This window comes from Mus caroli, chromosome 1, assembly GCF_900094665.2.
Source record: "Mus caroli chromosome 1, CAROLI_EIJ_v1.1, whole genome shotgun sequence".
Classification (NCBI taxonomy): Eukaryota; Metazoa; Chordata; class Mammalia; order Rodentia; family Muridae; genus Mus; species Mus caroli.
The window spans coordinates 32698857-32723702 of record NC_034570.1 but is presented as its reverse complement, the minus strand read 5'-3'; the positions used below and the strand labels follow the sequence as shown (position 1 = coordinate 32723702).

Below are 24846 nucleotides of genomic sequence, written 5' to 3'. Positions count from 1 at the left end.
ATAAGGGAATGTGTGTGTGTGTGTGTGTGTGTGTGTGTGTGTGTGTGTGTGTGTGTATATCTGTCTACAGTGTTACTCCAATTACTCTTCCAGCTCTAGTCTGAGGGTCAGACTACAGCACTACCAGATGTATATACACACCAGATGTATACACACACACACACACACACACACACACACACACATACTTAGATCACTTTGTTGACTTCTGGGTGTGTGGTGAGTGCTAGTGTGATTTGCACTTTAAGATATCTAAATGGATCTTTACTTCCTGCTCTATTCTTTATTCTAACAGGCAGGCAGGCAGACAGGCTTTCTCTGATTTGGGACTAAATAGGCTTTCTTTTAATTAATTCCAGTTTGTGTTCTTCTTTCACTGGCCTTTATGAGAGTTGGATGTACTCAGAATTGGCTGTCATGAAAGACATGAAAGTGGATGAAAGATTCAGCCAGGGCCTTAGACAAGTAGAAATGGGTGGGGATTTTGTTTTTTTGTTTTGCATTTATCCTGTATGGTTTTTCTATGTAGTCAGACCATCATTACCAAAAAGTTAAGTTGGCACTAGGGTGAGGACCTTAAGAACAACATCTGGTAGTGCTGTAGTCTGACCCTCAGACTAGAGTTGGAAGAGTAATTGGAGTAACACTGTAGACAGATATTTGAAAGAATGAATTACTGGAGTAATCCAGTTTTGGATATTGTTACTTACATGTCTTTATGAAGACAAATGAATTTTGTCCTTATTAATGTTGCTTAAAAAATAAAACAAAACATGTAACCAGGATGTGAATTTAGTATAACATTTGTCATAGATCCTGCCTGCATTTCTAAGCCTGTGACAATATGATCTAGATTGCCATTGGATGTCTGTGGCATCTAAATCCACAGTTCTGGGTTAATTGTTCAAGTGTTGTCATTTTTTTGTAAAAAAAATTGTACTGAAAAATTAATATTGCATACTTGATTCTTACATCATACCATCTGGAATAGCAATAAGCCAGCTGGCTTGTGGTTGAATACAGTCTCACTAGCTCTCATGTTGACTGGAGCTAACTAGCGACTTCAGTCCCATGTGCTGTGGTATTGGGTTTAATGTGTTAGAGAATGACTTACATAAGAAGTACAGTAAAACTAGAAGCAGGGAGTGAGGGAAAACTTACTGATCATTTTATGAAAAACAGATAGTAAATAAAAAACAACTCCTGTGCTTTGGAAGTTAGAGGTGATAGATAGTTTTTCTAGAGAAAGTTTCAGAATACCAGTGGACATGCCTGTGCCTGCCTGTGATTTCAGTAATAAATGTCAGTAGAAGGCCATTTAAAGAGTAGGCAACTTAGAGGCAACTTAGACTTTTTTTTTATTATTGAAAAGAAAAGAAAGAAAATATCAATGTTTCATTAGTTTAGACAAGGCTTATCCTTGGTTGAAACAAAAATATAATGTTTATGGTTTAGCTATTTAAGAGGGAAACAGTCACAGAGAATTTTTTTTAAGCTTTCAAATCATATACATTAACTTAGATTCTTCTTATACTTTAGAAATCACATAATTAAGAAGATTGAGACAGAAAGTGAAGTGAAAGCAAATGGACTGAGCAGCTGGAATGAAGACCGTGCAAATGATGATTTTAGTTTTGAGGACCTGGAACATACATTTCCAGGAAGGAAACAGAATGGAGTAATGCATCCCAGAGATACCGCTGTCATTTTTAATGGACACACCCATAGTTCAAATGGTGCCTTAAAGACACAGGATTGCTTGGTGCCTGTGGGCAACAGTGTTGCTAGCAGGCTCTCTTTAGACTCCACCCAGGAGGAGAAGAGGGCAGAGAAGAGCAACACGGACTTCAGAGACTGCACAGTGCAGCACTTGCAGCACAGCACCAGAAGTGCAGATGCTTTGCGGAGTCCACACAGAACTAATTCTCTCTCACCATCTTTGCACAGTAACACTAAAATCAATGGTGCTCACCACTCCACTATTCAGGGGCCTTCAAGCACAAAAAGCACTTCTGTTCTGACTCTTAGTAAAGTAGCGCCTTCAGTGCCATCCAAACCATCGGACTGCAACTTCATTTCAGATTTCTATTCTCGTTCAAGACTGCATCACATCTCAACATGGAAGTGTGAATTGACTGAGTTTGTCAATGCCCTACAGAGACAAAGTAGTGGTATCTTTCCGGGAAGGGAAAAGTTAAAAAAAGTGAAAACAGGCAGGTCTTCTCTTGTTGTAACTGACACAGGTAGATACTAAAATTGTTTTCTTCAAAACAGTTCTATTTAATTTTGTTCAGATGTTTTCATTGGTATTCTAATTATTACAAACTTCTTAATATAGAAAACCTTCAGGAATACCAGGTTATATAAGTTACAGTAAGTATACCTGAAAACTTTATTACTGTTTTTTATTTTAGATTTAATTGTGGTAACTTAAAATGTTAGGTCATTTCAACACTGTCAGAACTGGGATTCCAAGTATTCCTTCCTCATGGAGACTTTTATACATTGTTGGTTTTGAACTGTATAAATATAACATTTTATATTCCATGCCTAATCTCCTGTGAGAATGAAGTTGATTGGTAAGGGTAATTGTGAATTTCTAGAGCCTGCTTCATTAAAAATTAAACAATGACATATAACTGTTGCACTTACAGTGGTAATCTTAGATTGTTTTTATATCTACACAGATTGTTTATGTGTGTGCTTAATATTTGTCATCTAAATCCAATAGGAAGCTGTTGTGTGACAGTTGTTACTTAAACCAGATTCTAGTTCAGATCCAGTTTGAAGTTTTGGTTGTTTTTGACAAAGGGTTTGGCTCTCTTTTGTGGGTGTGTGGCAAAAAGACAGTTCCAAGATTATGTGATAGTAATCTTTATAACTGAAAAGGGAGGCAAAGAGAGAAAGACACTAATGGGCTTTCAGAAAGTTGTGTGGTCTTTCTGTGTGAGTGTTTGTTGCTGTTAAATTTGTTTGATATATTCCAACATACTTTCAGTCAAAATGCTTTTTTAACACCATAGGTATTAGATTATGTTATATCTTGTTTTTTTTAAACTGAAAGTCACTTAATTTTGAAACCTTTAGGATACTATTATGAATTAGGTTCATGAATGGGAGTAAATTCATAAATTTTCATATTGTGAGAAAGCTTTTGATAGGTATTTTATTTATATATTCTGTACCCCTTAAATATTTAATACTGTTTGAGGTTGTTTGCCTCGTGTTTCATAACACTTGGAACAGTAGCGCTGTGATCTTTGTCTGCCTTACATGTGCAGAGTCCTGAGTTTGATGATTTGCACTGCATAAGAGAGAGAGAGATTGTGATTATTGAAATGTTCATAGATAACGGCAAGGGCTTGAGCTAGATCGTGTAGCCTGAATCTGACCCCTTGCTCTGCCACTTCCTGTGACAGGAGCATGCATGGGCACTTGACTTCCTTGCCTATGTCCTCTCTGCAAGAGGAATGGCAGGAATCAGTGACGTCCAGCATAAAGACAACATGGAGAAAGACTCAGTGCCGTGCACCTAGTGAGACTAGACCATTGCCTCACACTTAATACATGAAGTGGCTCAACTGTTTGGGAGTAAGGTTTTTTGGTTTTTGTTTTTTTTTTTTTACTTATAAAGCTGGTAGGCAAGAATATTCTCTGAGATCAGAACTCCTTGCAAGGTTAAAACGTTCCTAGATTTTAGGTTCTTAAATTTAGGCCCTGTATTATTAAATTTTGAGTACCAGGAGAAGTAATAGTAATGATGTTATTATCAGGTAATATTGTCCTAATAGTTGGATTATTATAACCCTTATAAGCACATCTATGGTTATTCTAAGTCATTTATTGTCCGAATGAGATAATATTTACCTTCATCTGCATAAATGTAATAAACATGAGAAAGCTTTTGATAGGTATTTTATTTATATATTCTGTACCCCTTAAATATTTAATACTGTTTGAGGTTGTTTGCCTCGTGTTTCATAACACTTGGAACAGTAGCGCTGTGATCTTTGTCTGCCTTACATGTGCAGAGTCCTGAGTTTGATGATTTGCACTGCATAAGAGAGAGAGAACTAGTAACATGTAATGGTGTAGGAAAAGTTTCTGCTGTGTATAGATGTTTGTTCTGTGGACTGCCTTTTGAAGCATGTCTAATGAGAATAGTAGCATGAACGTCTGAGAGCTTAGAACTCAAACCAGGCACTCACTGGCTGTAGGACTTACTAGTCTGTAAAAGGTAGGAGTGGTAGTGCTGTGAGAATTAATCTAAATTAACCCCTGTAAACCTCTATGTCTTGTACCTACCCAGGTGCATTGAGTGGTAGTAGCCATTGTTGTTTCATTAAATGTTTGTAGGGTGTGGGGAATGGAGTTTATCAAAGATGACTTAGCTCCATGGAACTCAGCATGTGAAACTGCAGACAGCAAAATTGTTATAAACATATATTCTTAAATTATCTAAATAAAGTCATAATTTTAAGATAAGACTTTTAGAAAGTAGAATAGGAAATGATATAGTATCATTAGAATTGATTTAAAATTCTATCAGAAAACTAAAGAAAGTGAATATTTGTTTATTGGGGCAGTACACAGTCCATAATATATTCTATATTAAGATACCACTCATCTTCAGTATGATTTTGAAAATGAACTAGACCTGTTTTTAATAAGAAGAATTAGCTTGGGTTTGAATGTTCTCTTTTTCCTTCTAGGCACTATGTCAGTGTTGAGCTTACCCAGACATCAGAGCTGTGTGATGCACGTTGATATGGACTGCTTCTTTGTATCAGTGGGTATACGAAATAGACCAGATCTCAAAGGTCTGTATTCCTCAAAGGTCTGCTTTAAGAAAATTGATAGATTGTTATGAGTGTATATGTCCTAATTGATAATGTGTCCTTTGAAAAGTATTTTGATTTTCCTTGGTCAAATCATTTCCTTTCTTCAAATTGACTGGACTCCATTATCACAGGTGTACGGAAATTAGAAAACTAGTGCTTGGTGTAAGGTGAAATATACAGAAAAGAGGATCTTAAATTGACATAGATGAAGCCTTCTGAATATTTTCCATATCTTTTTATAGTTTGTTAAAGGGAATTTTCTGGTATCCTGTGTCTTCAGACTTTCCATTTTTCCTGTTCAGATAGCTCTCTACCCTCACTGTAGGTAAACACCCTAACTTTTGGCTTGTGAGAGATAATTTTGTATCATTGAGTCATCTGGGCGGTCTGTTGTTAATGAAATTTTAGGTTTATTTATGTACTGCTTACTGCCATTAGAAGTATTTATTCAGGATTTTTCTTAAGTTCTTTCTGGACAGGATAGCTACATTAGCATTTTCTCTTAACTAAATAGGAGTTAGGGGACTGAAAAATCCTAGAAAATTCTAGGTTCCCAACAGGGCCTTGATTTTGTCCTCAGTAAAGTTGCCATTCAGCTCTGAAAGGGTGTTTAGAATGTAGAATGCGAAGGAATTTGATTTTAGCCTATGGATAACTTACCAGCTAGTAGATTGTGATTTTTGTTTAGCTTCTATGGAGGGCAAGAAGGTTCTGTGTGTATGTGTTTCTTTGTTCTGAGCTGCTTGCCCTCTAAACCTGTGTTATAGCACTTGTAAATCAATTTTACAGCATTATAGCTGTCTTGTAACTTAATACATACACAAAGAAAATGAAACATTAATGTTCTTAGCCAAAGCAAAACCTGTGGGTCTGAAAACTCACATTTAGGTATATACAATCCAAATTCAGATTTTGATCGCTATTTATGAATCTCTAACTTATTTCTCTTTAAATAAAATTAAAAGGATAAATATACATGTTGAAACTCCAGAACTATAAAAAGTCTGTTTATAGTATTTCTTTCATTATCCACTCCTACAATCTGAATCTGGAGTCTGAGTTGCCCATTTTTCATTGTAAGAAATCCAAAGCTGGGCTGGAGAAGCTAGCTCAGAGGTTAAGAGTACTGGCTGCTTGCTCTTCCAGAGGTCCTGAGTTCAATTCCCAGCAACCTCATAGAGGCTCACAGCCATCTATAATGAGATCTGATGCCCTCTTCTGGTGTGTCAGAAGACAGCTACAGTGTACTCATATAAATGAAATAAATATATCTTTAACAAAATAAAAAGAAGAAAGAAAAATCAAAAGCCATGGGAAACTTCCTCTGCTGCATTTAAATTGAGTCAGTTTATCAGAAATGTCATACTTGGAGTCATACTTGGTGGCACATGTTTTTAATCCCAGTACTCTGGAGGCAGGTAGATCTCTGTTAGTTCCTGGATAGCCTGGTCTACATAGAGAATTCCAAAACTTCCTAGACCCTGTCTTTTTAAAAAAAAAAAAAAAACTTGCTGAAACTGTCCCTTTTAATGAAAATGAAAACCTTAGGCGAGTTATATGGTGATGGGTATATTAGCTTATTGAAGATATAATGCCTGTGTGATCAAAGAACAACTTATGTAATTAAAATCTCATGAAAAATTTTCTATTACCTGTTCTTAACGTCCTTTTGTACTTAGAAAAAAAATGTAATTTTTTTTCTCACAGGAAAACCAGTGGCTGTTACAAGTAACAGAGGCACAGGAACGGCGCCTTTGCGTCCTGGTGCTAACCCGCAGCTGGAATGGCAGTATTACCAGAATAGAGCCCTGAGAGGAAAAGCAGGTACACATGAGTTCTTGAACCCATACGCTCCTATGGATGACCTCGGATGTTGCTGGTGGTGTTGGTGCTATAGAAGTAAAAGTAGAATTAGAATAATTAGCTTTTCCAAGCTGAAGGCTTTAAGGATGCTAGTGACAACTTGAATCAAAACAAAATCTGAATCTAAACAGATGACTGGTGTATAGTTATTGATTTCTGGAATTGGATGATGGTGTTTTCCTGGAACTCAGTGAGGTATGATTTTTAAAACGATGGTTAATCTACTTTTTATAATTTAAATTGGGAATGGAAAGTTTGATTGCTTCGTAGAACCATTGATCTGGATAAGTTATTAGCCATTTGGCTTATGTCACAGTAAAGATTCTGAAGATTGTGTTCATCAGTATTTTTAAGAATTTTAAAGGTAGACACCATGCTACCTAATCCCAGCCTTTGGGAGATGGCACCACAACAGTACTTTGAAGGGACGCTACCGAGTAGCAAGGACACAACCTCTGTTGGAACTAGAATCTAGATGCCTCATTTGAATGAACTTGTTTCTTAGAAGAAACATCTTCATAGCTGTCTTGGAAAACTAGACTCTTTACAATCATAAGATCTTCATGTGTTTTTAATGCCCTGCCTTAAAGTTATTAAGAACTATTTACACATTAGTTTCCTTGTAGAGTATCTTGTAAAACCACAAATTTTTTTTTTTAATAATTCTTTTAGAAGAACATCAACCAGATGAAAGACATACAATGCAGTAAAGAGGTTCTAGCTTGGTTTTACCCCAGTTACTTCTGTTCCCTGTTTTGTCAGATATAAAACACGGGGATGATTTTAGAAAAGACCCTTGATGAGGCAAAACCAAGTCTGGATGTCTGGATTTCTTTTCTACAGTTAGTCTTTGTGGGTTGCAGTCATCTGCTTCACAGTGAACATCGGGAAGGGCAGCTGTAGACTCACATTTGTACCTGACATGTGTATCCATTTCTCACGTGTTCTAAGGCTTTTCATAGTTGGTAAATGTTTTCAGAGGCTTTGAGAGCCTAGTGATTTGTGTCAGTAGATTGTGGGGCACCTTCTTGACCCTGTGGAGGCTTCGCTTCATGGTATATGGTTAGTTTCTTATGTGTTCCTTTGTACACGGTTGCTTGTTCTCTCTGTATTTTGTACATGCATGGTATTATTAAAAAGATAAAAACTTTTGTTATAGGAAGCAAGAAATGTGTAGCTAAAGAAAGCACACTTGTCACATGTTGAACACTAAGTGAATACTTAGTGGACAGCTGTCAAAATAAGAAAAAAAAACCAGATGTGTATGTTTGCTGGCTTCTCCAAGTTCCTTTGATGCTCCGTCTGGTGGGTAGAGTCTAAGTCAGCTGCTTGTTTGAGCAGTCTGCATCTAGATTTTGACCTTGGTAGGCACTTGTTCTTTGAAAGTAGCAGGGAGCTGATCTTTTGTCTCGCTTTCCCATCACTGTCTGGCCATACATGGTTTTGCAGTAAAATATTTTCCTTGATAACTTGATTATCTTCATCTTTGTAGCCACTGGATTTTTATAATATTTTAACAGCCTTCTATAATTCATATCTCCTTCACTTCTGTTGGATGGTGCAACAGAAACCAAGTATTAGGGGAAACATTTAGGTATTGAAATTAACACAAGATTTTCTTTCCTTTCCTTAGAAAAAGTGACTATAATACTTTGCTATTCTTATTTTAACTTGAGGACATTCATATTTGTATCTTAAGCCCTTTGACCCATTTGGAGCCTGTAAAAATATTTGTATACATAAAAGGACTAGATTGTCTTTATTAAGTTCACAGCCGCGCCTGTGCCCAGAAGTTGTTTTCCTGTTCTTTTGTTCCACTTTTCCTGATCTCTCTTTCTTTAGATCATTGAGATAGCACCAAAACCCCAAAGTTCTAATGATCAGTTTAGAAGTTAAAATCTTTGACTTCTACACACCAGCTTTATAAAAATCGTTCTAACATTTTGGTTTGTGTGGTTAGATAAGGCAGAATATTAGAACCAAAAAAAGCATCTTTAGTCTTTTTTAGAGACTGATTTCTTGTTCCTTATATTCAGAACTTAAGGTTCGTTAAAGCAGGGTGTCTCATCCATCCGTGACTTCCTTTGTGAGCTGTCTCCTGAATCATCTCGTTGATGATGTCATTCAGAGCCATTTGACCTCTGCACTTTGTGGTTGGGGCCTTTTACCCCTTCCTGGATTCCCAGGATGCAGATGTTTTCTATCCCTTCAACAAACTTCAGTTTTCATTCTAAAGAGCAACAGTTTAAACAATCGTATTAGTCATAGATTTATTCTCAGCGATTTCTTTTTCACAGACTTGTGTCCTGGCCTCTGATTTCTCCAACCGTCCCTCCACATTCTCCATGTGCCCGTCTAGTTTGTCAAGTTTTGATCAGCAGTTCTCTACTTTGCCCTCCAGTGAGGACAGTGTATCCCTGCATTTCCCCGAATCTCACATGAAGCAACTCACTCCGCTGGTGGAGAGACCCACGCACTCTGCTGCACTGTGGAACAGGTCAGCCAGCCCAGTGAAGAGGAACACCATGGTGCTGCCTCTCAGGCCAGGGCATTGGGGGCGCATGGACCACACTCTGATTTCACTTCAAATGAGATTCTTATTTAAATAGCCCTTCAAATACAAAGGTCATGTAACTCCCTTTTAAAGCATAATTCATGGTTATAACTTTGGAAGATAGCAGATTGTGGCTGTGGTCTTTGTTTAGTGGTACCCTCTGTTGGTCTGTTACTGACAACCCTTAAATTCTTATAGATTAGATAGTGGACTGATACAGAAACACTGAATAATCTGCTCACTTTCTGTCTTGAGTTCATAAGAGTGTGGCATATATTTACATTTTACCAAAAGACATAGTGCACATTGCGTACTCTTGTTTTTATTTTTAGATGCAAGTAAAAGTTAACTCCCACCAAGATACCAGTTCTGAGTTTGGCTTGTATTTGTGGTGTTCATGTATGGGTGCTAGGATGTGGAAATATTTACACAGGTTGTACATTAGGTAAAGATGTTGATGGTTATTGGTCAGATAAGGAGGAGTTATTGTACCAACGAAGCCAGATATTGTGTTGTGTTTTGCTGGTGGTGCAATAACTTGCTTGTTTTCATGGAGCATTGAGGCTCTTAATTTAGTGAAAAAGAGGTAGTGAGTGCTTTGTTAGCTGTGTGTGCTATTGTAGTGTACTTAGAACAGCTTTGGGATTAGCTAAAGTGATAAGTTTGAGCCTTGCTTTACTAATGATGTTTATAGAGTAAAAACATGTTTGAGATCGGGTTTTAAGAATGTAGTATGATTTTAATAAAAAGTTGTATAAAAGCATACTTTATCTTTAACCTAATAGTATTATCCTGAGACTAAGGCCAAAACTTTATATACTTCTCAATTATTAGTGAATCTCTGTCATGTATCTACTAGGTTCTCTAGGCTGGGCACTTTTATATATCTGGGTGAGATTGTAAATTTGGTTTGGATATTTGAAATGTTGGTGAGCTATTGTTCTATTGAGACTAGAATTATGGTCTGTAAAGCAGTTACTACTGATTGTAATTGAGCTCAAGTTTTTAACATGAAGGTGCAGTTGCTAAACTTAGAAGTAGAAAATAATACTATTAGTCTGTTTTTACCTGGTGTGTATAGAAGAAAAACCTTGAAGATGAAGCATCTTTATAGTATATGAAGACATACTTACCTACTATACATATATACATATTATGTATGTATGTGCATATATGTATATATGTAGTGTATAGATTAGATCATTTGGTTACACTGGCTTAATTTCTGAATATAAAAGTTTCTAAAAAGTATTACTAAGTTACTGTTTTATCAGAAAGTTGATTTTTCTTTAACATAATAGTTTTAAAGTTCTATGGAAATTTCTTTTAGGAAATAACAACAACAAAAAAATCATCCTAAGAAAGTTGTATTGTCTTTTAACTTTTTCCCATTACAGTGAGCTGCATAGTTCTCCTAAGGCAAGGGAGGGAGCTTATCTCTCTGGTCCTCCACCCGTCTACCCCGAGCGACTGTGTTACAGGAGAGAGAGTTTGCATTTATTGTGCCGTGACGTGTTTTTATCTGACTGTTGCTGAAGAATATAATGAAAGAAAACAGTTTTATTAATTTTATCGTACTAAACATAGAAATAATTCCAATTTAATAGGTATTTGGAATTTAAACATTTGCATCTGAAAATATAGAAAACAGATTTCTTTAATAAAAGTTAAGGAAAACAAATTTTTAACATAGTAATTAAATTTTATCTTAAAGCAGATATACCAGATTCATCAGTATGGGAGAATCAAGATTCTACACAAACAAATGGAATTGATTCTGTTCTGTCAAAAGCTGAAATTGCTTCTTGTAGTTATGAAGCCAGGTATGTAGAAGCTAAGTGAGCTCTAATTCTTAATGAATAGTTAGTTTTTATGTACTTTTAGAGAGATATGTCTTGCACATCAAGCCTATGATTTCAACATATATTAATACGGATGAAAAGAAATATTTCTATCCTGAGTCCTTCTTTTACACTGCATGTTAATTTTAAATAATATAATAGCTCCTCATGGTATATCCTCCACTGAAACCAAAAAAAAAAAAAAAAAAAACCCACATTAGGCATTGTTGTGTTTATTGCCTTTGAGGTATAAAATTGAAAGTTACTTTTTTCTCTTTTTTGAAATATGGTAAGTAGGGCCTTATTTATTCAATCTTCTTACAAATAAGAAAAACGTCTTTTTTTTTTAAAGGTTCATTTATTTATTTTATGTATATGTTTTATGTATATGAGTACACTGCTGCTGTCTTCAGACACACCAGAAGAGGGCATCGGATCCCATTACAGATGGTTGTGAGCCACCATATGGTTGCTGGGAACTGAACTCAGGACCTCTGAGAACAGTCAGTGCTCTTAACTACTAAGCCATCTCTCCAGCCCCAAAAAGCTGCTTTTTTTGTTGTTGTTGTTTTTTATGTTAGAACTTAGGCTGGAAAGGTAACAGTGAAGAGCAACTGTTCTTGCAGAAGATTAAAAAGTTCAGTTTCTTGCACCCACACCGTGCCTCACAGCTCCATCTTCCAGGTCCTGACTGTCTTAATTCTTACGGCCTTCATGGACACAAGGCACATGTTGCACAGATATATTCAAGAAAACATAAACACAGAACATTAAGCTGAAACTTGATTACTGTTTAAATTGTAAGGAAAGTATTTAATACCGTCAGACCTATTCCCACTTCAAATGAGTAAGACCGTATAAACTTGTTATTACTAACTTTAGTGTAGGCAGTTATCTTACAATAATTGGAAGCCACAATTATTATTTGCCTTATATAACAGATAACTATGTAAGTGCCAGTGAGATGGGTCAACAGTTAGAGAGAGCACACAAGCATGATGACCTAAACTCAACCCCACAACCGAAAAATGTAGAAAGTATACCAGAGTATACCCGCTACAGAACGAGTAGTAACTGCTCAGAGAAATCTGTTTTCTTTTTTACTAATTAAATTCAGACGTTGTTGCCTTACTGAGTGAGCCCTAATGCATCACTGATACATGTTGATTGAAAGACTATGGAAGAAGTTAAATTGTTGTAGTTTTCAATATTTTCAGATTTGGGATTATTTAAGAAAGTCTGATATGAACATAAAATATTTTAGCTCAGCATAGTATTATCAGAGTAGTTTGTTTAAAATACTGGTAATTTTATTAAAATTTTATTTTACTAAAATATATATATGTATATTTTAAAGATTTATTTATTTATTTATTCTATGTAAGTACACTGTATCTGTCTTCAGACACTCCAGAAGAGGGAGTCAGATCTCGTTACAGATGGTTGTGAGCCACCATGTGGTTGCTGGGATTTGAACTCCAGACCTTCGGAAGAGCAGTCAGTGCTCTTACCCACTGAGCCATCTCACCAGCCCACTAAAATATATTTAAGTATGCATAACTATAAAACATGTTAAGTTCTTAGCCATTTTATGATATGTCAAATATATGTTCACTAAGTTTAGTCTTATCATGAACAAAACTGTGTTTTACTATTGCTAATTGATAAGGCCAAAATTTTGAAACTTATTTTACTAAGGATAATTAAGTAAAATGGAAATGTGTTAAATTGTTGGTAATTGTTAGCAAAGGCAGTTCAGAGCTTTGTGTATAGATAGTATTGAATGGCAACCTGGCTACTAATGGCCAGTTGTGACCAGTGCATGAGGACTTAAAGATGCCCAGAAGTACACCTTGCTAGTTGATAAAGTGAGAGCTCAGGACGTGCCACACTCCTCTTTAGGTCTTGGAGCACGGCAGCTGGCTCAAGGAGGAATGCTGGGTGGAAGTCCACGGTTGTGCCAGGGTTGGTGTGTTGTTAGTTTGGTAGCACTGGACTCACTGGCCTCTTACTTGGGTGGCATATTTGTATTGACCACAGGTGTAACCACCAAGCAGGACACCACAATAGCTGGGGTGAGAGAAGATGAGTACCAGATAGTATGTGGCAGTCACCTGAGTGCTAGTTAAACAGTGTGTGTTTAGTTCAGATTTGACTAAAAAGATAAAAATGAATTTGAAAAGCAAAACCCAAGTAAACCCACATCTGTGGAGTTTCTTACTTTTATTGTAATTTTCTATTTTCTAGAATGGTTTTTCCAATGAAGGTATTCAAAATAATTTCTTGTCTCCCTTTTTCTATACAAATCTCCTAATCTTATCAGAGAAATGTTTCTGAGGTTGGACAACTTAGTCCTGTGCATTACTGAGCTTGACATAGAGTAATAGTGAAGCTGTAAAGAATGCAGTGTGAGGAGATGGTGCAGTGTGTGTGGAGTAGTGCTGTGCGAGCTGAGGAGCTACATGTCGTGAAGAAAGGGCTAGAGGAGTATAAGCAACAGACAAGGTAGTGCAGACAGACGGTAATGCTATCTTGTGACCTGTGGGAGGCAAAGACAGGACTAGAAGGAGCTTAGTGTCACCTGCTGCTGCACAGCAGATTCAAGGCTGTGCCTTAAACATACCCTCAGAAGTAAGAAAACAGGCATTTTAAACCTCCCTGTTCACGTTCTTTTGTAAAAATATTTACAGTTCTTTAATGAGAAGGATTTGTGATTAATGTAGTGTGTTGAGTGACCAGTACTGATTTGATGTTTTTTTTATATTGCCTAGTCCAACCCCAAAGAACTGTGTCTTAGCCAAGCCTATGGCAGTAAGAGTATGCCGTACTTTAAAACATGACGTGAGTTCTACATACATAAGTACCACATACTTAGAAGCAGAGCTTTAATGCCTTCCCTGCATGGATTTTACTGAGGAGGGAGGGAATCACTGTTTTCTATTAGAGCCACTTCAGGCTTTGTTTGTTGTATGACAGGTTATCAATTGGATTGAAATTTTTTCTGTATCCCAGCCTACCCTCAAACTCAAAATCCAGTTTCTGCTACCATCTAAGTGCTGCAATCCCAGCATGCCTGGCAGACTTCTTTTGTGATTTGTCCTCACTGGTTTATATTCTCTGAAATCAATCTTGGCTTCATGAGCATTTCCCCAAGGAAAGTATGTGTTTCCCTCAGTTATAGGGATGCCTCCTGGGTTTGTTTCTTTCGTTCAGAACTTCTTTATAGTATGCAGGGACCTCACACTTGGCCTTATGGTGGGAAATGTAGCTCAGTGGGAAGAGTACTTGCCCAAGCATGCACAAGGCCCTGGGTTAGATCCAAAAGCTCAGCAAAACCCTGGGTGTTCTGGCATCATCAGTACTTCACTAGCTCTGAGATGGGAGCAGCGGGTCAGAAGCCCCACCTGCAGCTATCCATGGAAACTTTTCTCTGTGGAAAGTTGCATGGGTACCTAAGTACCAGTAGCATTTTTCCTAAGCGATGTTTGTGAGATTTTTTGTATATATAGAAATTTTTAAAAGGAAAGGAAATAGAATGTATGTAGGATCAGTGTGACGTATGCCTTAAGTTTGAGTTACTGACTTTAATTTGAATGTTGAACTTATATATTTTAGAGTTTTATTACCAAAAGTTTACCCTTTTCAAAACTATGCATTATAAAAACATAATTTCTGATAACATTTAAACTATGTGTACCTACCTAAACTATTGTATTTGTACTTCCATGTATTGATAAGCATATTGGTTTATTAAGACCTGCTGACTGTAACTCAGATCAAGCTGGGTAGATTCAGGGACATGCTCACAAACATCTTGGGGTCTGTTTGTGGGGTACACCCAGCACCTTATAGAATACCTGATACTGTAACTGCACATAAATGCTTCAGCTGCCTTTACTGTCAGTCACTACTTCTTTCCTGTCTTTGCTTCTTATTAGGTCCTCTGTGCATTTAAGACTTGATGCTGAAATAACTTATTGCTTTGATTTATATGAAAAATGCATGTGGTTTTGGGTATGCTTCTGAATAACTTGAGAGGTTTCCTCATTCTTAGTAGTTCTCTGTCTGCTGAGGTGAATGTTAGGAAAGTCCCAGAAGCCTCTGCATAATAATAGAAGACTGGTTAGTCACCTGAACAAGAGGCCAAGAAACAATCGTAATTGTTTCTTAAGCATACATACTGCCAACTAAGTCCATGCTTGATGAATTTTTCTGAACGGATGTATGGAATAACCATGGTCATCCTGCACAGTATTATGTAATCTGGTGAAACATTGCTTTATTTTGCTTGTGTTTTTACTGTGATTTTTTTTTCTTGATTCTTTACAGAGTAATAAAGTGGAATTTTACTAATTATGTATAATTCCATGATTGTAGTTTTATGCTGAATGCTCCAAATATCAAAGGTAATGTGGGGCATTGAGACACAATAGATTTAAAATTTACCGTTTTCAATTAGGTCCCTCAAAGTTGTGGAACCCTGGCTCCTGCCCAGAGTGATGTCCTACCATTCAATGCTGTTGGCATCTCAACCACTGCGGAGCCATTGAGGAGCATTGGAATTGGTCAATTGGGAATTGGGTGGTAATAGGATGAGTACACTTTGTCTGTCTGTCACATAGCACTGTTCTGTGTAGTTCTTTTGTTATCTGCTTTGTCTTTGGGGGATGAGCCTGGCTATACTGTGCCACATATTAGGAGAAGAGAGCTGTTTGACAGCACATTCCTGCTCTGTGTGGTTGTGATATCACCAGCATATGGCATGCTGGCATCTCTGCAAAGGGGCCAGAGGTCACGTTTCACAAGCGTTTAGCTATAGACAAAAGAGATGTCATTTACTCTAGTGAAACAGTCGGATTTTCTGTTGGGGGGCAACTGACTTGTAAGTTTTCCTACTGCCTATTGTTAACCCCTGATGAGAAGGGGAGTTAGGTGGAACTTGTATATCAGTGGCATGGGGAGAAATGACACACTTACTACTTGGTTGTCAGCTGAAGACTCCTGATGTAATCTCTTCTGTGTTTTCTTTCCTTTCTAGACAAGTTGGCATTAAGAACGGAATGTTTTTTGGATATGCTAAACAGCTGTGTCCTAATCTGCAAGCTGTTCCATATGATTTTCATGCATGCAGGGAAGTTGCCCAAGCAATGTATGAAACACTGGCAAGGTATTGTGCACAACATGCGCAGGTCCATTCCCTCTGCTCTGCTGCTTTGATTACTTTGATTACCCATTGTGAGAGTCTCTAGAGTTTGTCTCTCTGTGATCATTTCTCTCTGCCTGCCAGTTTGATAGCTGCCTTTTCTTTAAATGTAGCTGCAGTAATTGGGAGTTGGGTTTCAGGAAGAGTTGGCACTATATCGTTGTTCAAGTGCTACTGCATATTGTGATGTGAAATCTACTAGACTATGTGAGCCCGGTTTTCTTTCCCTTGAGGCAGATTGACAAAGAATTCTGATGTTTTGTTGTTGTTGCTGCTGCTGCTTTTGTCTCACTTGGTTCTTCTCTTTTATGTTTGCATTCAGTAAAGTTTGCATTATAATTTAAGATTAGAATTTACAAAGTGAGGTGCAATAGTATGTACTGTGTCCTAGAATTTTAATTCCAGCCAGGATAATGGAGGGAAACCCCTGTAATGGAACTGAGTAAAGTTAAAACTGATGAGCCAGTAACAGAGACATGGAAAAATAGTTTTTCATCTTAAAATCTTTTTTTAAATTGTTGTTTTTGTTTTTTCTTTTTTTTTATTGTTGTTTTTATTTGTTTGTTTGTTTTTTTGGTTTTTCGAGACAGGGTTTCTCTGTGTAGCCCTGGCTGTCCTTGAACTCACTCTGTAGACCAGGCTGGCCTCGAACTCAGAAATCCGCCTGCTTCTGCCTTCTGAGTGCTGGGATTAAAAGTGTGCACCACTGCCCGGCCATCTTAAAATCTTTAAGCATGCCAAAAATTACTTTAAAAAAAATATTTATTTTATGTATATAAGTACACTGTTGCTATCTTAAGACATACCAGAAGAGGGTGTCAGATCTCATTACAGATGGTTGTGAGCCATCAAGTGGTTGCTGGGATTTGAACTCAGGACCTCTGGAAGAGCAGTCAGTGCTCTTAGCCGCTGAGCCATCTCTCCAGCCTCCCAAAGTTACTTTTTATAAATTGAGTCTCTGGTAATTGTTTTAAGATGGTTAATTAGAGTTAGCTTGGGGAGAGGAGATAAATGATTTCCTTTTCAGTGTAGGTTGTTTAATACTAAGGCAGTATTAACAAGATTTAAAAGTACTTAGCAACTTACATATGCTCGAAAGCCAGAGTCATGTAGCTTTTCTTTTTTTTTGTAAAGGGTCTCAAAACTCCTTGACTCTGTGTAAATTGAAAAGGTTTTAAGTGATGTGAATTACTAACACGGGCCTGCTTCTAGGTGATAACACCGGTAACAAAATAAGATAAATCCATTACACTGAAGTAGTTGGATAAAAAGCAAACCAACAGAAGAGTCCAAGAACAGGCACAAGGTTCATAACCCCACTCCTTCATACACTCAGGGGTCCTGTAAAAACACTAAGCTCAAAGTTGTAATATACACGCAGCAGATGGTGCAGCCCCACAGAGGCTGCCTTTTCTTCTTATGCTTTATTCTGCACACTACTAACCAGGATGTACAGGTAGCCGCTTGATTCTGCCAGTCTCACCAAGAGAAGCAGTGTCCAGTCCCTGCCCTTGTGGAAGCTACCTTAACAGTAATGACAAATATACATGGAAGGATTCAGTCCTCTCGGTCTCACTTCAGGTGGAGCAGTTTGGCGTTACTGCTTCACAAGTGTGTGCAGTGCTGTTCAAGCTTAGGGCATTGATGACATCCAAAGGAGGGCTGGGAACCGGTTGTTAGGGATGCTGCTGTCTTCTCAGTTCCACACTGACTAGCTTGCACCTACAGCCTAAAAAGTGAGGGGGAGCTAGGGGCTTTTACATTTTCCTTCTGGGAACAATTTTAGTGGCATGTTTCTGTTCTCAGAGGAGAAGTCATTGTCTTTATTTTTTAAAAAAAGGGAAAACCCATTTATTCTTAACATTTTTAGCATTTATTTATTGAATGAGTAGATTTTGGTGGCTTGGTTTGTAATCTACCAAAAGCTTTGTACTATCAGTAGACTGAGGCAGGCCTTGCTTGTGAGGCTTCTTTCCATGGCTGCCATTTTTGCTCTGGTCTGAGTCTGTTGCATGGTTTCGAGATTATTCCTCTTGTCTGCCTTGTCAAAACAAGTAGTCTGCTATCAAGGGAGATTACATAAGGTTAGGAAAAGGAACAGCATTTCCACTTGAAGATATGGGTGTGTCTCTTCTAGCCAGCATTTAGACCCCTTTGTCCTATAGAGTCATAGGGGTTTAATAAATAGTTGATAGTTAATAGTGGTATTTTGCTTTTAGATGAATAGCTGTCATTGAATTGATGTGTGTAAACTTTTGTTCATAAAGTTTTCTGATAAGTCATGTTTGAAATTTTGTTGATTGTGATCCATTTGCCACTTTGAAGCTTTTCATGTGTGCAGGGTATTCTGGGTCCAGTCATTTTTGCTGTCGTAGTTTTGGTAAAGGATTAGAACACTAACTTTGTGTCAGAGTCAGATAACTAAATGGTGGCACTTTGGAAAGGCTAAGATTAGGAGTTTGTGTTGTGCTGGTGGTGGGGTGGTTGGCAGTATCTGACAACTCCCAGAGCGGCCCCTAGGTGTGGCTCACTCACTACCTTCTCTTTGTCCTGATAGCTACACACACAGCATCGAGGCTGTCAGCTGCGATGAAGCACTGATTGACGTCACAGACATCCTTGCAGAGACGAAACTCTCTCCTGAGGAGTTTGCAGCTGCCCTCCGTATTGAAATCAAAGACAAGACTAAATGTGCTGCCTCTGTTGGAATTGGTTAGTACGTGGCTTATTGTGTGCTTGTTTTACTCAACAATGGGAATCCTTAACTATCTCCTGGTGTAAAGGAAGTTTAATAGCTTAGCTTTCTACACGTTGCAGAAGTGTCCTTTCCCTTACTTTTATTATTGCTTACAGTTGTGCAGTAAAATAAAAATGTGCAAATACAAGTAAGTGGTTGGTGGTATAGAATTTTTGTAGCATGGGACAAAAAAGTTCTTTCTTGTTCAAAAAGAAAAAAGGGAGGAATAAATTAAATTTAAATGTTTGTTTTCTTCAAATTTGAACAGAAACTCCTTTAAAGGCAGATTAACAGGATAGAACTAGAAGTTAAGCTTAGGTGTCCTTTTCTGCTCTTTGCTTTCCTGGATAGCAGTGTTCTCTGCAATTCCAGTCTCTGGCATCTCTTTTCGTCTGTTCTGTCTTTGGCATATTCAGCTCTTTCTACTACAAGTCCTCCTTATGTTAACTTTAAACTCTGATCTCTAGAACTGAGAAGCACAGACTGTCTGTGCCACCATTTCCTCCTCATGGCTGTTTACCAAGCAGAGACTTTGTCCTGCAGGCTTGAGGGATAGTGATAAAGCTTTCTAAGCATGCTGCGCTTATTTCCAGCCTTATCACTACATTCTCATTCACAAGCTCTTTTTCCTCAGATTCTCGTCTTTTGATATGGGTAACTCGGTGACACCACAGATAGGTCAGTATACATTGATGAGAGAACTAGTGGCCAGGGGTGGTGAAACTCAGGCTATTTCAGCACTCAGAAGACTGAGGTAGGATTGAGACTGATTGAGGAATACACACCAGCCTGCATTTGTGGTGAGACTGTCTCAAAATGGGGTTTGGAGAGAGAAAGGATAAGTGGTTTCTGTGAGTGGGGACAAACGTGCTGCTGAAGCACTGGGGAGCACTAGGATGGCCATGAGCAAGAGGAAGAAAGCTATGGGAACTGGGGAGAGTCCTCATGAGGGTTCAGTGGGAAAGCTATAAACCTCACTTCTAGTAGACATTGCACTGAAGGGTTCTTACTTTCCCTGGTACCTGGCCTTGAGGTGATTTAAGAGAGAAGATAGACTGACTTAGTGCTTGTTTTTGTTGCTGTGATATAGTAAGGCAACGTATAGAAAAGTTTGTTTTGAGCTCTCAGTTCTAGATGGGTAGGGATCCAAAATGGCACAGCATGGCACCACGCAGCAGAAATGGCAACTGGAAGCCGAGAGATTACGCCTCTCGTCTCAGACCACAAACAGGAAGCTGAGAGAATGAACTGGACATGGGACCTGGCTTTTGAAACTTCAAAGCCTGGACCCAGTGAGAGACTTCCTCCAACTAGGCCATGCTACCTATGCCATCTCAAACAGTGCCGCTAATAAGATGCAGTGAGCATCTTATGTAAACTACCACACTTGGTAAATAAGATTTGGGTGAAGATCTGGTTAGAGTCTGAGATATGCATATGAGAAATTTCCTTCCCTCTGTCTTTAAAATTAGCCCATCTCACCCAAGCTGTCTTCTTTTTTTAATTAGAAATGTTCTGTTTACTGTTTTGGTAGTTTCATCATGTATACAAAGTAAAGTATTTTGCTCATATCAGGTTACTTCCCATGTTGATGTCCGTCCTGTTTTTGTTTGATTTCTGTTGATTCATTGATTCTTTGTACATGCACTGCCATGCCCATGGTTGTAGGACCTTCTGTCTGAGTAGACAACCGATCAGCATTCTAAACTTGTAAAATAAATTACTTCCCCTGACTGCCAGTAGTCTCTTAGCTAGGGTGAGACCATTCTGGAATTGTGGCTAGCAGGTCTTAAGAGAGTGTCCACAGTTCCTGTGAGCTCTTGAGTGCATTGTGCGCTGTCCTGCAGGAGACAACAGTTCTCAGCGCTCCTCCCCACTGTCCAGCTCTTAAATCCTCCCACCCTGTTTCTAAGATGCTCTAGAGCCCTCAGTGGATGATGGGGATGGTGCTCTGGAGGTCCATCAGAGCTGAGCACTCAGAAATCTCTTATTCTTAATGTGTTTGACACATAAGAATCTTTTTGAACATCTATTCACTAGAAAGAAACGTATTTGACCAAGGTCAAGAGCAGCACAAATAATTCAGGGGCATAATATAAATATCTGTGGCAGGTAATTTGATAACATGTCCATTTACCAAAACAACACTACTGGATATACAGTCTCACACCACCCACCCAGCAGGGGGATTTTAGTACGATACAGAATTCTGCCTGGTAGAGCAGGCTTCACATGAAATCAGAGCAGTTTTGACCCCTATACCAGTCATTCCCAATAGTGCACCAACTGAGTTCATCTTCCAGCAAAGCTTTTCCAATGTGAAACACCATAGCATACGGAATAAAAAATGACGAATGCATGGGCACTATTTACAGTTACTGTCTGCCTGCCTTTTCACCCCCTACTGTTGGCCTACAAGTCAGCCTTCTCTTTACCAACCTTTGTATTTCAGTGTCAGACACAGTTTTAATTCTTTGTTTTTAATCATACTTAATTTACAAGTGGTGGTGTAAATACATTTTCAGTTTAAAAATGGAATGAAAACTGAAATCCCACTTGCTAATCTCCACTTCCCCGCCTTTTCTCTCCAACTTCCTAGACTTACCACTTCTATAATTTTGATACGGCTTTTCTAAGCTTCAACTCCTTATAAGAATTTATATTTATCTATCATACATTGTTTCTTGGTTCTTCTGTAACTTGTCAGTATAGGATTTTTCTGATGTCTTGATGTTTCTTTATTTCATAGGAAAGCTTATTTTTTTCTATGGCTCTCTCCATCCCACTGCAGGCCCCACTGTCTTTGCTCACCGCTGACCTTCCTTCCCCTGCACTCTGAAGCCCTTAAGACCCTCGCATGTCACATGATCTGATTTGGGGCATTGTTTCCAAAGCCTGGTAGCTTGTTGTCCCCATATAACCTAGGTCCTCGGGTTGGGAAATTTAACCAGTTTTTATTTTTGCTTTATTTTTCTATAAATCTACTACACTTTGAGTGGAAGAGATAGGATTTGAGACAGGATTTCTTACTCTGTAGCCCAGGCTAGCTTCAGATTCATAGCCAGTGGGCAGTTTAAGCCTCCTGAGTGTTAAGATTATTTACATGAGCTACTGCACGCAGTTAGCCCCTCGCCCTGTTTTCTCTGTGGTGCATCCATCACAAAGAGACATTGAGATAAAGAAAAACCTTCATCTAGCAACCGTACTGGCCATATTCTGAAAGACTGAATAAAATTACCAAGTGAGTATGTGTATGTACATGTACCTTGTTTGAATTTATCAAAACTGAATTAGTTTTTACCATTTTAAGATATTGAATGATTCAATCTACGTTTGTTTGATGAAATTTTAAGAAATAATTATGTATATTTCTGAGCATTTCTTTTGTTTTCAATGTCACAGGTTCTAATATTCTCCTTGCTAGAATGGCAACTAAGAAAGCAAAGCCAGATGGGCAGTACCACCTGCAGCCCGACGAGGTAGACGACTTCATCCGAGGGCAGCTCGTCACCAACCTGCCGGGTAAGGCTAAGGCTGTGCAGGACGACGGTGTCTGGGGCCTCTGTCCTGTTGTTGGGAGGCTGCTTGTCTGCAGGCAGGATCCTAATAGTTAATGCCTGGAGGTCGCCCGCTTCTCACTGTCTGCCTCCTCGGGCCTCAGCACCCAGGTGCTGCAGTGACATGCACATGCTGACATGCTCAGCTGTCTTCTGTTTAAATACAATGAAGTACTGCATTAAATATCCTGTTGGTTTATTTATTATAAATTTTAGCTTTCACCTAGTAGATTCTACTTTACATATTCTCACTGATGTTATTTGGTAGGTGGCTAGGTTGATAGGCTGCCAGAGGACCCGGGTTCCGTTCCCAGTACCAAATTTATAAACCTAGCTGTTGGCACAGAAACCTAGAATCCAGGCATTCCAGTGGTGCAAGCTGGGAGAAGGAAGTTGAGCATCCCCAGGCTCAGCTAACACTTGACCACCCTGTGCTAAAGCAAGCGACAGTTACAAGTGTTTAAGTAACAAGAGCAAGAAGTTAGAGAAGTAATTTTAAAGGAAACATGAAATTAACTTACAGGCTTTTGAAAACTTTTTTTTTTAATTTTATTGAGTCTGTTGTGTTTGTGCATGTTACATACCATTGTGTATGGAGGTCCAAGGGCAATTTTAAGAAATCAGTTTTCTTCAACAATGGGTTTTGAGATTGAACTCAGGTCATCACGCTTGTCAGGCAAGTGCTTTTCCCCAGGGAACCATCGACTTGGCAGCCCAGCTTTCATTTCCTTAGGCTCATAGTTAGATGGTTTATATCTGAGCTGAAAACGAAGGTTCTGTTCTATGATGTGATGCTTCTGAAATGCAGATGAAGTGAGGTCAGTGTGGGCACGCAGCAGGCCTGTGAGGGCAGTGTGGGCACGCAGCAGGCCTGTGATGCCTTGGGCTTGAGTAGCACTGGTTAAAGGTTAGATTTTAGTCTGTGTAGTTTTAAAGTGTATTTCTGCATGTGTGTCTGTGTGGGATATGTACATGTGAGTGCAGGTGCCCATGGCGGCCAGAGGGCTTGGATCTCCCTGGAGCTGTACCTACAGGTAATTGTGAGCTACCTGAGGTTGGTTCCCAGAGCTGAACTCAGGTCCTCTGCAAGAGCAGCAAGGACTCTTAACTACTGAGCTCTCTAACCCCACCTAGCACTGATCTTTAAAAAAGAAAACCAAGAAGAGAAAAGAACAGTTAGACATGGCAGCATATATTTGTAATCTTAGCACCTGGGAATTAGAGACAGGAGGATTAGGAGTTCAAGTCCATCCTGGACTGAAAAGGAAGGGAGCAAGGGACAACATTAAGAATAGAAAGTCAGCCTGCACAGTTAGTGATGGAGTTGAGACTTGACAGTCCAGCAGTTTGAAAAAGTTCTTCTAGTTTCATTAACTAATTAGTTAATTTCAGGACTTTGACAAGAAACCTTCCATTTTCTGTTTTTGGGGGTTTTGGGTTTTTGTTTTTGCTAAAAGTAGCAATTTGTTTTGTTTGGTTATATTCCACCTTGTCAGCTTTGCAAGACTTTTCTATATTGTTTTGTATTTGCAGGGAGATGTTAGAGTTGGAGACTATGTGTATACAAGTAGATTTAGTAGAACTTTCAGGCTTGTATTTCAAACCTAATGAAAATATATATGAACTATCTTAGAAATTTGTTACAAGCCAAATTGTAAACAACTGATGTGCCATTTTATGGTGGTTAGTCTTACTTTTAAAAGTTTACTGTAGCCCCTGTTTAGAATGTGTGGTCTATTTCTGATGTACAGTGTAAGATTAAATTTCAATAGTAATTAATTTGGAAGATCAAATAGCAAATTCTTTTCTTAGCACAATGCAAATAGTTGTGATAACACAAGTTTTAACTTAGAGCAAGTATTTTAAAAGCTGTGTGTAAATTCCATGTTTATCACACCAGCTATATCAGCTTGCTCTAGGGCTGCCATGATATCATAGACTCCGTGTGTTAATAGAAATTGTGTTTGTGGAGGCTAGAAAGTTGTGGGGATGTGGATGAGGCTGACCCACAACTCCCTAGCAGCCACTAATAACCTTTAATTCTAGATTCTTCTACGTCTGCCTCCCATGTGCCGGGCTCCAGGTATGCAGCATAGTGCCTGCTTAATGGAGACATCGGAGGGTTTGCTGCTTTAAGGCTTGTAGGCTCTCCGTCTGTGTCCCCTCCCGCCACCCTCTTGTGCCTCATGATATTTCCTTCATGTTCAACGAGTGTGGTCTCAAATTCCCTCTTGCAATAGCATCAGTCAT

The 24846-nt window shown here is 38.5% G+C and overlaps 1 protein-coding gene across 8 annotated transcripts in view; it reads left to right on the top strand.

Moving 5' to 3' along the window:
* Rev1 (REV1 DNA directed polymerase) overlaps positions 1–24846 on the top strand; it is a 73640-nt gene that overhangs the window by 36320 nt on the left and 12474 nt on the right. Inside the window, exons 7-15 of one of the 8 annotated variants that reach the window (XM_029481072.1) lie at positions 1540–2243; positions 4713–4820; positions 6549–6665; positions 9002–9201; positions 10973–11081; positions 15559–15683; positions 16138–16266; positions 18860–19014; positions 22442–22561. In XM_029481072.1, the coding sequence (XP_029336932.1) occupies positions 16160–16266; positions 18860–19014; positions 22442–22561 (382 nt within the window). In that variant the 5' untranslated portion in view covers positions 1540–2243; positions 4713–4820; positions 6549–6665; ... (2 more) ...; positions 15559–15683; positions 16138–16159. Of the gene's footprint in view, positions 1–1539; positions 2244–4712; positions 4821–6548; positions 6666–9001; positions 9202–10972; positions 11082–12652; positions 15506–15558; positions 16267–18859; positions 19015–22441; positions 22562–24846 lie in introns of those variants that run through there. The other 7 variants (XM_029481076.1, XM_029481073.1, XM_021170766.1 and 4 more) reach the window with 7 other exon arrangements.